Consider the following 15,077-nt stretch of genomic DNA (forward strand, 5'->3'; position numbering starts at 1 on the left):
GGCGGGGCTGGTGTTTGCCCCCTTCAGGCTCACGGTGTTTGCACTGGAAGTTCACCAAGGGCCTCTGATCTTCTCCAGCTCCTGCAGGTGGCTCTACGCCTTTCTCTCTTGCTTGTTCCCCGGCAGAAAAGCCCCTGCATGATTCAGGGCAGGGGCCTGGCACAGTCATGGGACAGCACAAGGTCACTGGAGCTGGAGAGCAGAGTCCCCTCCCCCAGAGCTCCCGCAGGGCCGGGAGGATGGCTCGGTTTGTCCCACGCAAAGGACCGTGCCCATCCCACTATATAAGGTGGCCACAGAACCTGACCCGCGTTGACCTTCACTGGCCTTCATCCAGTCAATTTGGCAACATGGGCAGGAAAGAGACTTTGGGCGTGGGGTTGGAACAAAGAATGAACAAACTGTCTTCATTCTCTGTGCCTCCTTGGGTATGTATTTTTTATTAGATTTGAAAGAAAGGACAAAGTCTAACCATATCACTTAAGGGTCATATTTTTAAGTCTGTCCTTTAGATATGGACCACTTTAAGGCTGGGCAAACTATAACAAAGGCTCACCTTTGCCCAGTGCATTACAGTTTTTAAGTTTTCACATTGTCCCATATCCTTCTCACAGAGTAGGATGATTACTATCCCATTGTATAGATGAGAAACTTGAGGCCAGCTGGCGGGCTGACCGGTGCACCATCACTGGTCAATGGGAGGCAGAACCAGGAGGGAGTAGACCCCAGATCTCCAAATGTGTATTCCTGATTCTTTCCATCCTGTGTGTTCTGAATGTCTTCCATCTTTCTGAGAGGATGTCTTGGGCACAAACTTGGCATCCTGGGGAGGCCTGTGCCCCACCCTCTCTGAGGGATGGAGCAGGTACCGAGTCAATGGAGCTGACCTTGTGGGATTCCAAGTAGCTGATGTCCCCATCTCTGCTGTCCAGGAAATTGGGGGACACTGTAAACCATGCTGAGATGCATCAGGATGTTTTAATAAATGTGGTGCAGGATTTTACAAACCTGTTTATGCCATTTCTGGTTAATCAACAAATACAGAGACAGTGAGTCATGGTACAGAGTTATCGAGAAGTGACTTTCAGTTGTCTGAAAACTGTTCTCTGTGAAGTTTTTTTTTAACCTATCACAAACGACCACTTTCAAAAACGTTTAAGTTTGAACTAACTGTGGACTTACAGACACGGAGCACAAATGGCACAGTTTCCTTGTGTCTTTCACCTGCTTCCCTGGATGCGAACATGTCTGATGTTAACTGGGACCATTTTAAGAGGTGTTTTCTTAAACAAATCAACAAGCACCAATGCAACCTGAAAACTGCCTGCCTGGAGACTCCGCGTTTTAAAGGGCACTGTACTCGCCCTGCAGCTTGGACCAAAAGATTCCTTTGAAAGGCATCAAGGAGAAACAGTAGCTCCAAGGACAACAGGAGCTGGACAGAACCAGAGGGTGGAAACCAGGCGAACTGCCTTTCTAAGAGAACTTTTAGAAAACTTGATAGGGGTGTTTAGAAGTTTAAAAGCCCAATGAAAACCAATCAACTGTCTTTTTTTTCCTCAGTGCTTTGAAATCAAGAATCCAGATATTCTGCCAAAAAAAAAAAAAAGACGAGGGTTTTGGTATAGGGGGAACAGTGCCCATCCTATAGTCACTCTGTATAATTCACTGCCAGTGGTGCACGTTTATATAAAAGAACACTCAGCTGTATTAACTGAACATTTAAAAATGTCAGAAGGAAGTTATTTCCTCTCCTGGCCAATATGAGTCTGAATAAAAGTACACAGGGGTCTCTCCTTTCCCCAGAGTCGTGTATTAGATATTGGTTCAGAAGGAGCTTGTAATTTTTTGTGATTTTTGCCTTTTCCACTTTGCTCCAAAATGATGATTTTTTTTTCAGTAAAGATAGTGATAAGTTTATTTTTTGCAAAGAAATCCCTCCCCTCTTTAGGGTGTAAGCGAAATTCTTCTATTAGACACAAATATTCACTGCAGCATTTAAGAAACAGTTGAACGTCTTTCCGTTTTCCTATGCCGAAGTTGCCTCTTAGGGCAAGCCCATAAAATAAATATGCTGTTTTTTATGACGAGAAATAAGTGAGGAAGTAAGTCTACGTGAAACGGGAGGGATTAGAAAGTGAGCGTTTATCGGGTACAGTGCTACCTGTTTATTTCACTGGGCGATGATGGTCATTTGGGGAGGGACCAGGGAATGAGAGGACATGAAATATACAAGCCTAGTAGTTTCGGGAGATGGAGGCAGAGAAAACCAGCTCCTGTCAAGGGTCTCACCCTTTGCGTTCGGACTGGACTGCGACTTGGTCAGCCCGGATTCACGCTCTTTTGGCCGCTTGACTCACTCGGCTTAGCTTTTTTCATGTGGCATGTGCTTCGCTGCAGAGGCCCTGGGCAGTCTCTCCAGTTCTGATATTCAAAAGTAGTTCTTCAAAGGGGGCAGCATTCTTAGAAGCACACAGCGCCACATGTTCCCCGCTGAGTTTGGGATGACATGATTGAGGTTTGAAAAAAGCGTCTGGGAAAACCAGAAAACTGTTGTCAGCCAGGCAAGGAAGTGCTTCCAGCGGTCCCCACCGTGCTGAGAAGGGGAACCCGGGGCCTTTTCCACGGGAATCCCACAGCCCTGGAATTCACTTCCTTTCCTGACATGGAACCCTCTGAGGTATTTTTATCTTCCCCAAATGGGGTTTCCAGATCCTGTCATGGAAACGAGGGTCTGACTGGGGTGGGAGGGAGGAAGCCGACTGACCTGGAAAGGCAGGAAGTGGAGGTATTGTGTGTCAGGCAAGCCCGTCTCCTTCCTGGCCGAAGCCCCCCAAAGCACTGAAATAGGGGACTCCGGACAGTCAGAGCCCTGAAAACACACGTGGAAGTTGACTGTGTCCCGGAAAACATTTTGAGAAAGGGAATTCTGAGATCAGAGCCCTCAGCGGTATTGTAAAATCCCTAATTTTGTAACTCACTCTTTAGGCCCAGTCTTTGATCCTTTTAAGCACTTCAGATCGGCTCTTTAATTTTGTTCATTTCCTTCACAACTCAGCACGAAATCAACCAGCTCCTGGCTGGCGTCCAGGGGCGCGAGTACAGCTGAAAGGCCGGCTGCTTCCAACACCTGATGATTCTCATTTCAGCCGAACTGTGTCCAGTGAGTCCCAAGCAGAGTCCTGTGCCCGTTTTCTACTCATTTTTGTAAAGAAGGGGGAGATGCAGTATATACTGAAATCACTGCCAGAAGGCAAGCAGGCCGCGCGAGAGCGGCAGCCCTGCTGGGGCCGGAGGCAGCATCGCAACGTGCTAACGTTCAGCGCCCAAGTGCAGACGCTGCCGTAGGGTGTCGTTCACAAATGTGGGAACAGCAAGGTCTGCCTGTGGCTGGACCTCCCGGGGTTTACGCCAGACCCGTCCAAGGGGATTAAGGCCTTCATCTGTCCTTAATCTGCTCTGGACGAGTCCTCTCTCGCTGGTTTGGCTGGAGGCCACCCTAAGCTGCCTGCAAGTGTTAGTATCATTAGAGATACTAACACGTTTTGTGTTTTGCTGCCCTTTGGCTTTCAAAAGGGCCTTTTCTACATCATTTTGACGTGTTCCTTAACTTGGGGACCCTGCTGGTTTCTGTCAGTCAGCTCCCACACATCGGATTCATTCTTGGTTTGGTCATTTGAATTTCTCAGGGCAGGAGGCAACACCCTCAGTTCAGCACCGGATCTGCGCCTGGTTTGTCCAAGTGAAGTCTGTCTGTTCTGTATAGGGCTGTCATTCCCGGGGCGCCCGACCCGCCGCCCTTAGATCTGTGCCTTTTGCCCTTGGCTTGTTTACTGACAGAGGACAAGAGCCAGCCAGCCGGTGTCACAGGCGAGGTGTGTGGACCATCTTGTGAGCCCACGAGAGTGGGTTCCTAGTGGTGGGATTTCTGGGCTGAAAGGTGGGCTCACCTGCAGCCCTGCCGGGCATTGCCCATGTTCCCTTCCCTTGTAAGCTGCACTGAGTATCTTTTTCTTTTAAGGAGCAAGTTAAGTCCATTTGCATTCATTGGAATGACTGATGTTTGGTGCCAACTTTGTCATAATTTTGTAATTTGTATTTTGTTCTGTTTGCTAACTGCCATCTCTAAGATATGTAGTCATTGCTTTTCATTTATAATGTTTTTTCTGGTTTTTAAGAAGATTTGTATCTTTGTTCTAGTGGTTACATTTACACTTGTACCTTTTTGAACGTCCTTAGTGCCTGGTCTGAGCATAGCTGCAGGGGTAGGAGAGGCTGGGAAACCAGAAGTCTAACCTGGGAATCTTTAAAACTTCTTTCACAGTCTTCATCCCCTTAGAGGTCCACGGCAGGACTGCGCGTCCCTCCGCTTTGACCAATGAAACTGACTTTGGCCATTGAAACTGAGCGATTCAAGGGCTTGGGAGTGGAAGCCCTGATGGGCCAGTGCAGACAGTCTGTGCCCTTCCTCCCACCCTCAGGGGTGCAGAAGCAGAGGGCCAGGTGGAGCCGCCCTCAGCCTCTGGAGGGCTGTGACGAGCAGGGACCCTGGGGTGACTCTGGGCGTGCAGTCTGTGCCGTGCCCTCCTGGGAAGGGGCTCCAAGGCAGATTCTGGTTTCGGAGTTAGAGGTGAGGTCTGAGGCCCTGCCTTTAACAAGGTCCCAGGTGTTGGCGCTGGCGTTTGTGGACCACATTTTTCATAGCAAGGTGCTGAGTCACAAAACTTTGTTTTTGTTTTTGTTTCTTCACTGCGTTATAACCTAGTAGGTCTCAAAAGTGTGGTTCCTGGAATAGCAGCCTAGTACCCACCCACCCCCACCCCGGGAACTCAGACATGCCCGTTTCGGGCCCTGCTTCGTGTCTCCCGAGTTGGAGATGCTGAAGCTGGGCCATCCTGGATTCTGGGTTTAACAAGGCACCCCCCGTGACTCAGACCTGTTTTGCCGCTAACCTGCCGATCTGGACCCAGACCTCCATCCATGGGGTTAGATCGATTACAGCTTGTGTCTAATTTTGAGTAACTACACATCCAAAAAGCAGTGGCTTGACAATGTAAGGGCTTATGCTTGTTGTCAAAGGAATCCAGGGGTGGGCAGTCTGGGGCAGGCACGGCCTGCCCATGGCATTGTCAGGAACTCAAGCCTCTGGCTTCCTGCTCCCCTTTTCTTGAGGTGACCCTCATCATTATGCTTTCAGGGTAGTTGCCAGGGCTCCAGCCATCACATCCAAATCCACAGTGAGTACCAGCTGGACATCCCTCTTGAGACTTTCCCAGAAGTTCTCCCAGAGGACTCCTGTTTATATCTCACTGGGCATAGTAGTAGCTGACCACAGCAAAATACGGTTTTTACCCCACTACTGTCTTGAACAAATGAAGATTCTCGAAGTAAGAAAAAAGACATGAATAGATACCGAGTAGGCAGCCAGCCAAGTTTTCCACAGAGATGATTAGGACTTGAGGTCTTCTGGGATGATGTTAAAGGTATGGAGAGAGTAGTGTTCTGTGAGCTATAAGAGTCACTGTGTGTGGTCAGAGAGTGGGACGGTTTGATTTACTGGTTCAGAAGAAGAGCAGCTCTGGGTATGGATACATTTCAGGTATGGAATTTGGTTGTAGAGTTGGGGCTGGAGTGGAGGTGATGGTCATTGGCTGGAGTGGAGGTGATGGTCATTGGCTGTAGTGGAGGTGATGGTCATTGGCTGGAGTGGAGGTGGTGTCATTGGTAGGGGAGGTTAGAGTGGAGGGTGATGGTCATTGGCCGTAGAAGGGCTGGAGTAGAGGTGATGGTCACTGGTTGTGCGGGTGGAGTGGAGTGGAAGTGATGGTTACTGGTGACAGGAAGGGCTGGAGTGAACGCTCTTTCAGGAATCGGGAGATCAGGGGTCTTGTTGTTTGCACTGCTGCATCCCGAGTGCTCTATAACGCTACCTGCTACGTGGTAGGTACTCAGTAGATAGTTGAATCGAATATAAAGAGGTCAACAGTTCCTTTGAAAGAGCAGGAGAGACCCACACTGAACTTTGTTTTCTCCCTTTCTGGAGTACTGAAAACTCAGATGAGGACACTGGAGTAAAAGTCTGACCCGGGGCCACCCCTCCCCCACTGCATGCATGCTCGCACATGCACGCACGTGTACACACGCACGCACGTGTACACACACACACATACACCCTGGGATGAGGACGGGCCCTGTGAGAACATTCCACTCTGCAGGAGCCTTAACCAAGATTCTCCTCTGCTGCTCCCTTTGACATCTGGCAGGTCAGTTTGATTTTTTAAAATCAATTTTGACCATGCAGCATTACCTGCCTGGTAATTCTCAGAGCACCCAGGAAAATCAAGAGGAGAAGGAGAGATGAAATCCTGCCAGAATTATCAAGAAAAGTGGAATGGTGGCCGGCAGTAGCAATAAATCTTCCCAAACCGTAGTATGTTAACGAGCCTGCGTTTTTATGTGCTGCTGGTGTGGAAGAGGGTGCTCCTGTCTAGGAAGAAGCTATATCCAAAATGGAAATAAAAGAAATAAAGAGAAAAAGGCATGTATGACTCCCCCATAAATGTACAATACCTCCCAGAGAAAGTCGCCGTGAACACGTTTGTGAGTGACAGATTGTCAATGACTTTTATTTGCTGTCTTTCAAATTTGATGGTGATCATTTATTGCCTTTACAATTTAGAGAAAAGAAAGTTTTAAGAAAATAGGCCTTAATGAAAAAATTATCACTTCGAATCGTCCCTTTTGGAACCTTTAGCAACAAGTTTTGAGAAAAGCTTAAAATGTTCCTTTTCTGTGCTTCAGGAATCTGGGTCATGCTTTGGAATAAAGGATAATGGGGAAAATTGAAAATCTGCGACTATTTTCTTGGTGGAAGGTAGAAAGGTATGATCTAATAATTAACTGGAACTGTGTCTCTTATCACCTGCAAGATTGTCAAGGTAATCCTTCTACTAGGAAACAGGCAGGCAGGCACGTGTGGGTTCGCGTGTGCACCCGTGTATGTGTGGGTGTGTTTTATTTTTGCCCTTCCAAATATTTTTTGTAAGTTTTGAGACTTTTGTTCAACAACCTTAAGAGTCTAGGATCATGACCTAATTGGAAAAACAGCTCCGTCTCGTTAGTGTCCATTCTAGACTCTCTCTCGGGGACAGGATAATCTATGTGACTCTTTGCAGCCATGGCCTGAATGAGCCTTTCCCGTAAACGAGCGCTGTGTGCACAATTCCCCACATGGTACCTTGAAACTTGACCCTAGAACAGTAATAATGAACATGCTGCATTTTCTTTTCCTCGGCATCCAGAGAGCTCTTCTGAGCCCAGGGCTTCATGATTTTGTCCCAGCACCATATTGACATCTAACAACAGCTCCCCCCACCCCATCTGCTCTGGGTTCCAAAAGAAGGGGAAGGCTCTTTCCAGAGACCAGTAGCTACTGCCACCTCTGTCCCCAAGCTGATTTTATTTCCTGGCCATCGCCCCACCCCCACCCCCGTTAAGTCTACTTCTTTAGGGAGAAAAGTTTGGCGCCTGTAGCAGAAGAAACCTGTTTACTGTCTAGGAAGGGCTGGCACGGACAGGAATTCTTGTTTCCTGAAAAGGGAAGGACTCGCTCGTGTGTTTCCCCCCAGCCCAGCCGATCTCCGTCTCCGGACGCCCCTTCATCCTCGCTGTCTGACCTTCAAGTTGCAGCCAATTCCCCTCCGGCTCCCATTTCTCCTCCTTCCTCTTCCCGAAGACGCCAACTCCAGCTCTGCTCCTACCGCGTGAACGGGCTTTGGGACCTGCAGGTCCCCAGCACAGCTTCTCCTCCCCAGCCTCTCCTCTTTGTCAGGAGCTGTTTATCCCATTTGCTGCCCCCTCTCTCCTCCCTTTCTGCCTCCCTGCCTGGGCTGCAACATCTCCCTGTCGAAATTTCACAGAAATATGCTGAAACAATTATTGGCTGATTTTAAACAGAAGTCTGGATCGGGTGGGAGGCAGGGTACCAAAACGGACACCCCTTTCCCCATGAGGAAATCAAGTTTTCATCTGCAGCCAAGAGGAAACCTTGGCCAGTTAAAAAGGGAACTACATTCAATTTCTTGTAATAATCTATAATGGAAAAGACTCAAAAAAATGTATATGTATAACTGAATCACTTTGCTCCACACCTAAAACTAACACAATATTGTAAATCAACTATACTTCAATTTTTTAAAAAAGCAGAAAAAATACCCACCAGCCTTGTCCAGTGTAAAAGCTCATCTGCTTCCTCTGTTGGTCAGTTTCTCTATGGGCCATCAACTAACTCTACCTTCTTTCATTTCATCTTCCGTGTCCTGTAATTCCAGATAGTGTGAGGGTTTCTCTCCTGTTGTTGTGTTTCTAAGACACAGTCAGTTGTAAGATGGTCCAATGTTTGAGGGGAGAAAATGTCACCTCTGGAAACATTCACATGTGGGAGAAAATGAGGTCTTGGATTCAAGGAAGCCGACTTTGCTCAGCAATGTTTCTTTGGTTGATTGGCTGGTTCCAGTCTGTTTTCAGGAGGCAGGAAGGTCCACGGGGCTGAGGCACAAACCTTGAGAGACAATCTTTGTAGTGAGCTGGTTTCAGCTTCAAAACCAAAACACCTGTAACAAATTTAAACTAATTTGAAGATAAATGATTCTAAAATGTGTTTTCTATGTTATTTACCTGCCTTGGGCTGTTAAGTGTCCCCAAACAGCTGTGCTCTCTGGGCCGGTGTGTGTCTTCCGTGGTTTTCTCGCTCATCTTTTGCGGTTCCTCTGACAGTCTGGCTGCTGTGCTGGTCCCCCTCCTTAGCGACCGCCCTCCACTTGCTCATTTCCTAATGGGAGCTGAATTGCCATAATCATTGGGATCATGTGCCCGTGGGGGCTAGTGACTCAACAGGGGCACGTCTAAGAACATAAAAGATTATGCATCACCCTAATATTTGGAAAGAAGCAGTAAAACACCATTTTCTATCAGATTGGTTCATGATGACATTTTCCATCCAAAGGAGGCAAAGTGTCTTGAGGCACAGACAGCTTCTTCTCATTTTGTGCCGAGGGTCTGCGTGCACTGGTGATGGCCTTGCCTGCTCCAGGTCAGGTCTCTTCCTGGCTGGTCTCAGTGCTGGGTCGACGAGGTCCTCGCTCTTCCCTCCCTGCCCTGCACCTGGGGCAGCCCAGAGCCCACATGTCAGCACAGAGAAGTGCCATGCTGGAACTTAGCTCTCAGGTCCGCAGTTGGACACAGTGAGGCCGGGAACAGAAAAGGTGGTGCAGCCCAGTGCCCCGACAGTCTTCCCGCCCGCCAGCCCGGGCCGGCCTCTGGTTTTCAGAACTCATCCAGGGCTCACCTCTGTCTCCCCAGAATCACATCCCATCAGTTCTCAGGGAAGCTGCAGTCTAGCCAGTCGGCTAAACTCATCTCCTGAAAGCTTTTTGCCAACAGATGTGATGATGTCCTTACCTTAAGACAGCTGGCTCTGTGCCTGCTATTCAGATCTTTGATACTGGAAATACATTGTATATGGGATCTACATAGGTGGGAAAATTACAGACAAAAACAATGAATTGAGCAACACAAAATTTAGGTGAGCGGTTCTGTCTGGGTGAGCGTGATCCGGGAGGGGCTCGGTGAGGACGGCTGAAGCCCACGGAATGTTCTGCTTAATCTAGGAGGGTACATGGGGGCTCTGCTTAATATCTTTAAATTATAAATAGAATACATTTCACAACAAAAAATGAGTTTTAGAGGAACACAAGTAAGCACCGTACAAGGTCCCAGTAGCTCAACTCTGAGTCCAAGAGAAGAGTTTAATGGAACTCGTGAGCGCTGGGCAGGTCCTTTGGTTGTTCCTAGTGTGCAGCTCAGTCCTGGGCAGGCGAGTTTGCTGGATCGTTGAGCTATAGAATATCAGCCACGAGGATGATGCAACTTAGAGAAGGGGATGGAGGGGCTGCCGCTGTTTAAAGGAGACCCACGGTGCCCCAGCACCCCCCCCGCCCCGAGCGGCAGGCTCAGGAAGCCAGCTTTGCGTTTCAGTCCAAGAAATAGAAACGCCTAGCAGAGGCTAATGGTTTATTCAACTTCTCCTAAGACGGGCAGAGCCCCTGAGCATGACAGGTCTTCACAGGGGTGATGGAGTTTAAAATTTGGGGCATGAATAGAGAAGTCAAAGTCCAGCCTGCACGCAGAGTGTACAGGAAAAAGAGATGTGGCTGCCTTGCCTTGGGCCAGCCTGCCTGAGGACCAGTGACTGACAACCGTGCGTCTCGGAATCCACAGAAAGGCCTGATCGATACGTTGTCAGAGAAGTGTTTCTTCGGCTGCACACTTTTCTTTTCCCCAGTTTACAACCGCATTCCCCTTGGGAGTTGTTCTAACTCTTTCAACTCACAAGTTGGACATCTGACTTGCACAGAACCATTCATGCAGGAATTTACATCGAACCAGGTAGATAATTAAGAAATAGGTAGGTAGGTAGGTCAATAGATAGATAGTTAGGTCTCCATGAATCTCTAAATAATATGTTAATTTAAAGAGTCTAACAGCAGAGGGAACTAGCAGATTGGGACTGCATCCCTGGTGATTAAGTTTTTGATTCTTTAAGAGAACTTCTAATAAAAGAAAGCAACAGAGAAAGGAAGAGCTATTTTAGGACTTTTTTGCTTATCATTTTTTCAAAATTGAAGTTTAGTTGATTCACAATGTTGTGTTAATTTCTGGTGTACAACATAGTGATTCGGTTATATATATATATAATCTGATATAAGTGAATATATATATTCCCTTCCATATTCTTTTTCATTATAGTTTATTACAAGGTATTGAATGTAGTTCCCTGGGCTGTGCAGTAGGTCCTTGTTGTTTGTCTGTTTTATATACAGCAGTTTGTATCTGCCTAATCCCAAACTCTTAATTTATCCCTCCCCCTGCCTTTCCCCTTTGGGCACCATAAGTTTTTTTCTATGGCTGTGAGTCTCTTTGTAAATAAGTTCATTTGTATCTTGTTTTTTTTTTTTTTAAGGTTCCACATATAAGTGATATCACATAATATTTGTTTTTCTCTGATTTACTTAGTATGATCACCTCTTGGTCCATCCATGTTGCTCCAAATGGCATTATTTCATTCTTTTTTATGGCTGAGTAGAGATTATGATAGTACATACTTAAACAGAATTGACAGGTTTTGAAATACACAGTTGGAAAGATTTTTCTGTACAAATTAGGAAAGCCCGACTCTGCCATAGGAAGCCATATCCCCTCTCCAGTGACAAGGTCTGTGACCGCCACCATTTAGGGGTAGTTTCTGCGTACCAGGCTCAGGAAACCAAGAGGTACCCTTGTTTTGTTGGTTTGTGAGAAAAGGAAAGTGGGGTCCACCCCCTTGTTGACTCTCCCACCTCAGTTGCCACCGCTGGGAAGTGCTCTGAGGGGACCCTCTGTGTTCCATCTCTCCCTGCTGCCCCACATGGCCTCGCCGTGCTCAGCCTGTTCACTGTCTGGGACTTGGGGACAGAGGGGCTGGAACAAATTGCAGACAAGTGACATTTTAAAAGAAGTCACTGTTCTAATCAGTGCCTGGTAGCCACGGGCTTATTTCATTTTTGTATAAGACATCTGAGAAAAAATAGTGAGAATCTTTGAAGATTATTCCAGTGACTCCCAGGACTTCTTTTCTGCCCTGGTGAGCAGAAGGTGTGGACATCCCACTGGCGGCCGTGTGTGTCCGCTCCGGTGGCATCAGAATAGGGAGGAGACGGTGCCTGGTGAGGAGTTACTACCTTCTTTAAAGTGAGGAACTTCTAAAAATTTATGGAGTATCCTGAAAGATAAAGAAGGAAAACCAAGAGTATAAAACAGGAAAAGAGTGAAAAGAAAGTCTTCCCTCCACTCCAGTTCCTGGTCCTGCTCTGCCCTCTCCCGAGACGATGCCATTCCCAGCATCTTCTGAGTCCTTCCTGAGATTTTCTGAGCAGATGAGCATTTGCTGGGGAAGCAGACCCGACACACTGTCTCCACTTTGTTTTGTTGACTTGATAACGTACCTGAGAGATGGTTCCACATCTACACAAGAGCATGTGCCTCCTTTTTCACTGCTGCAAAGCATGAATATCCCATACTTTCCTTAATAGTCACCTATTGATGGGCGTAAGGTGGTTTCCAGACCTTTGATATTACAATGTGGCAACAAGCAAAACATTGTACACATTTTAAATCCACTGCTTTATTGGAGGTGAGCATGGAGAGACTTGGCATATTACCTCCTGCCTATTACACTTGCCATAGGACATAACCTGGCATCAATGTTTCTGCAGTAGTAATGATAACTAAAGTTTAGTAAATGCTTACTATATATCAGGTACTTGCTAAACACTTTAACAGGGGTCATTATTTCATTATAGTGTTGTCTTGATTTTAACATTTAATATTCATGTTAATAATATCCATATATATTATATAAAATATAATTAAACTATATAATTTTATGTATAAAAATAAAGTTTATAATTTATGCATAAAATATATTAAATATTAATTAAAATATGCAAATTCGATTTTATTATATAGTAATATAATAATTATATAATACAATTATATAATTTTTGTAATTTCATACTTTATGTATAAAATTTATATAATTTTATGTATAAAATATAATTATATAAAATGTAATTATATAAATTTTAGAAAATATAATTATAAAATTTATAGATTGTTTTAGAACATAAATTATATATTAAATACTTTAAATATATTTTATTTATATAAAATATAAATATATATTATGTAAATACAATTACATAAATTATATACATACATTGCTTATTATTTAAATAGGTAGATTTATTGTAAAAAGAAATGTAATAAATAAATAGTATTTGATATCGTTATCTCTTACCTCGGTTTTGTGGAGGAGGCAGTGTGTAAGTGGTAGAGGTGGGATCTGAACCCAGGCATCTGGCCCCAGTGCCGAGCCACGCCCTTGCCTGCCTGCTGCTGAGAAGGTCTTCAGTGCTCCAAGGGCACGAGCGAGCACAGACTCCTTGGCCGCGTGCACGGCAGCCGTGTGTGGGGCGGAGCTCCTGGGAGCCGGGCCGGGCCGATGCCCGTGCGTTGCTAGGAGACCGCTCGCGCGTCTGCACCTGCGGCTCCCGTCCTCCCGAGGCCGCGCCGCGGCCCGGTAGCCTGTCTCTGGGAGAGCCTGGCGTGCAGACGTCAGTGCGTTAGATGTGGGCTCGTCAGAAGTTTTGAGCACAACTCTCATTTTATTTTTGGTAGAACCAGAAGTATTTTCTGGAAGCAGTGAGAAGCAACACGGAGGAGCACGTGTGACCGTGTCGGCTCCCCCAGCGGAACAGAGACTGGTTAACCATCTTCCCGATGGGCCAGGCTCTCCAAGCAACCGCGGTCAGCCTAGTGACCTTTCTGAACCCGCAGAGAGTCCATCGCAAAGCTTCCTGAAGCCCAGAATCCCCGTAGCCGGGTTCCTTTGCCCCCTCCGAGATTCACGCACGTCTCCGCAGGAAGACCGTGGTGTTCAGGTAGAGAGAGAGTTGCCCCGAGGTAAGGAGCAAGGGAGGCAGGGCTGAGGTGATTCTTCCTCGGTACTCGGAGGGGAAACGGTGCGGGGTCTTCCCGGGCCTCAGTTCCCCCAAGCTTCCCTTACGAAGCTGCCCCTTTTCTAACTGTGTGAGCACAGTGAGGGACAGGACTGGCAGGTTTAAGTGGTGGGCAAGTCCTGCCTCCCAGGCATGGAGAAGGCAGTGCCACATGGGTCAGGAATTCCCAGCCCTACTGCACAAGAGGCCAGCATCACCTGAGTCTGAGAAGAGGTCCACTCCCAGGTGCCCTGCAGGCCTTTGAGCTTAGCTAGGGGGGATCTGAGATGCTGGGGTGGCGGCCCTGAGGGCAGCGGGGCCACCAGGCTGACGTGGTCCTCTGTAACTGATGAGCTAGGACGATGGCTGCGGGGTGTAGGCCACCACGTGTGCTGGGCACGGAATATATACAGGTGCGCTGGGCCTGACGCCTTTGAGATAGGTCCCAATCTCAGTCTCTCACAGGGGACGGGACCAGGAATTCAAACCATGTCATTATTACTTTAAAGGCCAAGTGGAGGACCCCGACTAATACTGCAGTGACCATTGATATATAAAAGAACATAAGAATGAAATAGAAAAAAGATCAGTGGTGTCCAGTTATGTCAGTGGAAAAGTTAGACTTCCTGTCACTCTGAAGATTTTTCCAAAGAGCTATAGATAAGGACAGAAAGAAAAAGATGATAGAGCTTTGGGTTGTAAAAGTTAAAATATTTATGGTAATTGATAAATATAATTTCTCTTCGAACCTAAGTTAATTCTCTAGTTCTTTATTCATTAATTCATCAAAGGAGCATTTACTGAATACCCACTGTGTGCCATGAAAGAAGCATTTATTAAACACCTACTGTGTGCCAGGTACTGTGCTCAGTGCTTCCTGCCCTCCAGGTGCTCTTGGTTAGTGCCAGGGATATCAGGGTCATAACTGTGTGTGTGGTGAGCTATCAGGAAGCCGAAGACAACCCCAGATGCTCCAGGGATTGGGGGGGTAGACACCGAGGCATCTTCCTCCAGGAAATGATTTTGAGAAAGGACCTGAAAGCTGAAGAGAGATTTAAAAATCAGACCCGAGGGTGAAGAGCATTGCGGGCTGAGGGAAAGGCACACACAAAGCAAAGAGCTGATGGAAAGCGCATGGCTGGTTTGGGGTCCAAGGGACCAGAGTGCAGGGGTGAAGGGGAGGCCTAGTGTGAATCTAAGGTCACGTGAGTCAAGTTGAAAGGTCCTTATAAACCCACCAAGGGAGTCTGGACTGGAGGCAGGGCTGAGCCCTGGAAGGCAAAGAGACCTAATTAGATCTGCCCTGAAGGTGACTGTCTCCTGGACAATGTGGAGGAACAATGGGAGAGGGTGAGGCTCGGGCACCCGGCCAGAGCTGAGTACAGACTGTGTCACTGGGGAGAACCGGCCACAGCAGTGGAGACAGACTTTCAAGATGATGGGCAAAGCTTGGTTGTGAGCATGGAGGAAGACGGGCGTGTT

General features: G+C 47.0%; 1 protein-coding gene across 1 annotated transcript in view; it reads left to right on the forward strand.

The window, feature by feature from the left end:
* C11H10orf90 (chromosome 11 C10orf90 homolog) overlaps nucleotides 1-15,077 on the forward strand; it is a 211,660-nt gene that overhangs the window by 171,799 nt on the left and 24,784 nt on the right. The window contains 1 exon segment of the mRNA XM_014562609.2: nucleotides 13,276-13,560. Within this exon segment, the coding sequence (XP_014418095.2) occupies nucleotides 13,276-13,560 (285 nt within the window).

Source organism: Camelus ferus, chromosome 11 (genome assembly GCF_009834535.1).
Source record: "Camelus ferus isolate YT-003-E chromosome 11, BCGSAC_Cfer_1.0, whole genome shotgun sequence".
Lineage (NCBI taxonomy): Eukaryota > Metazoa > Chordata > Mammalia > Artiodactyla > Camelidae > Camelus > Camelus ferus.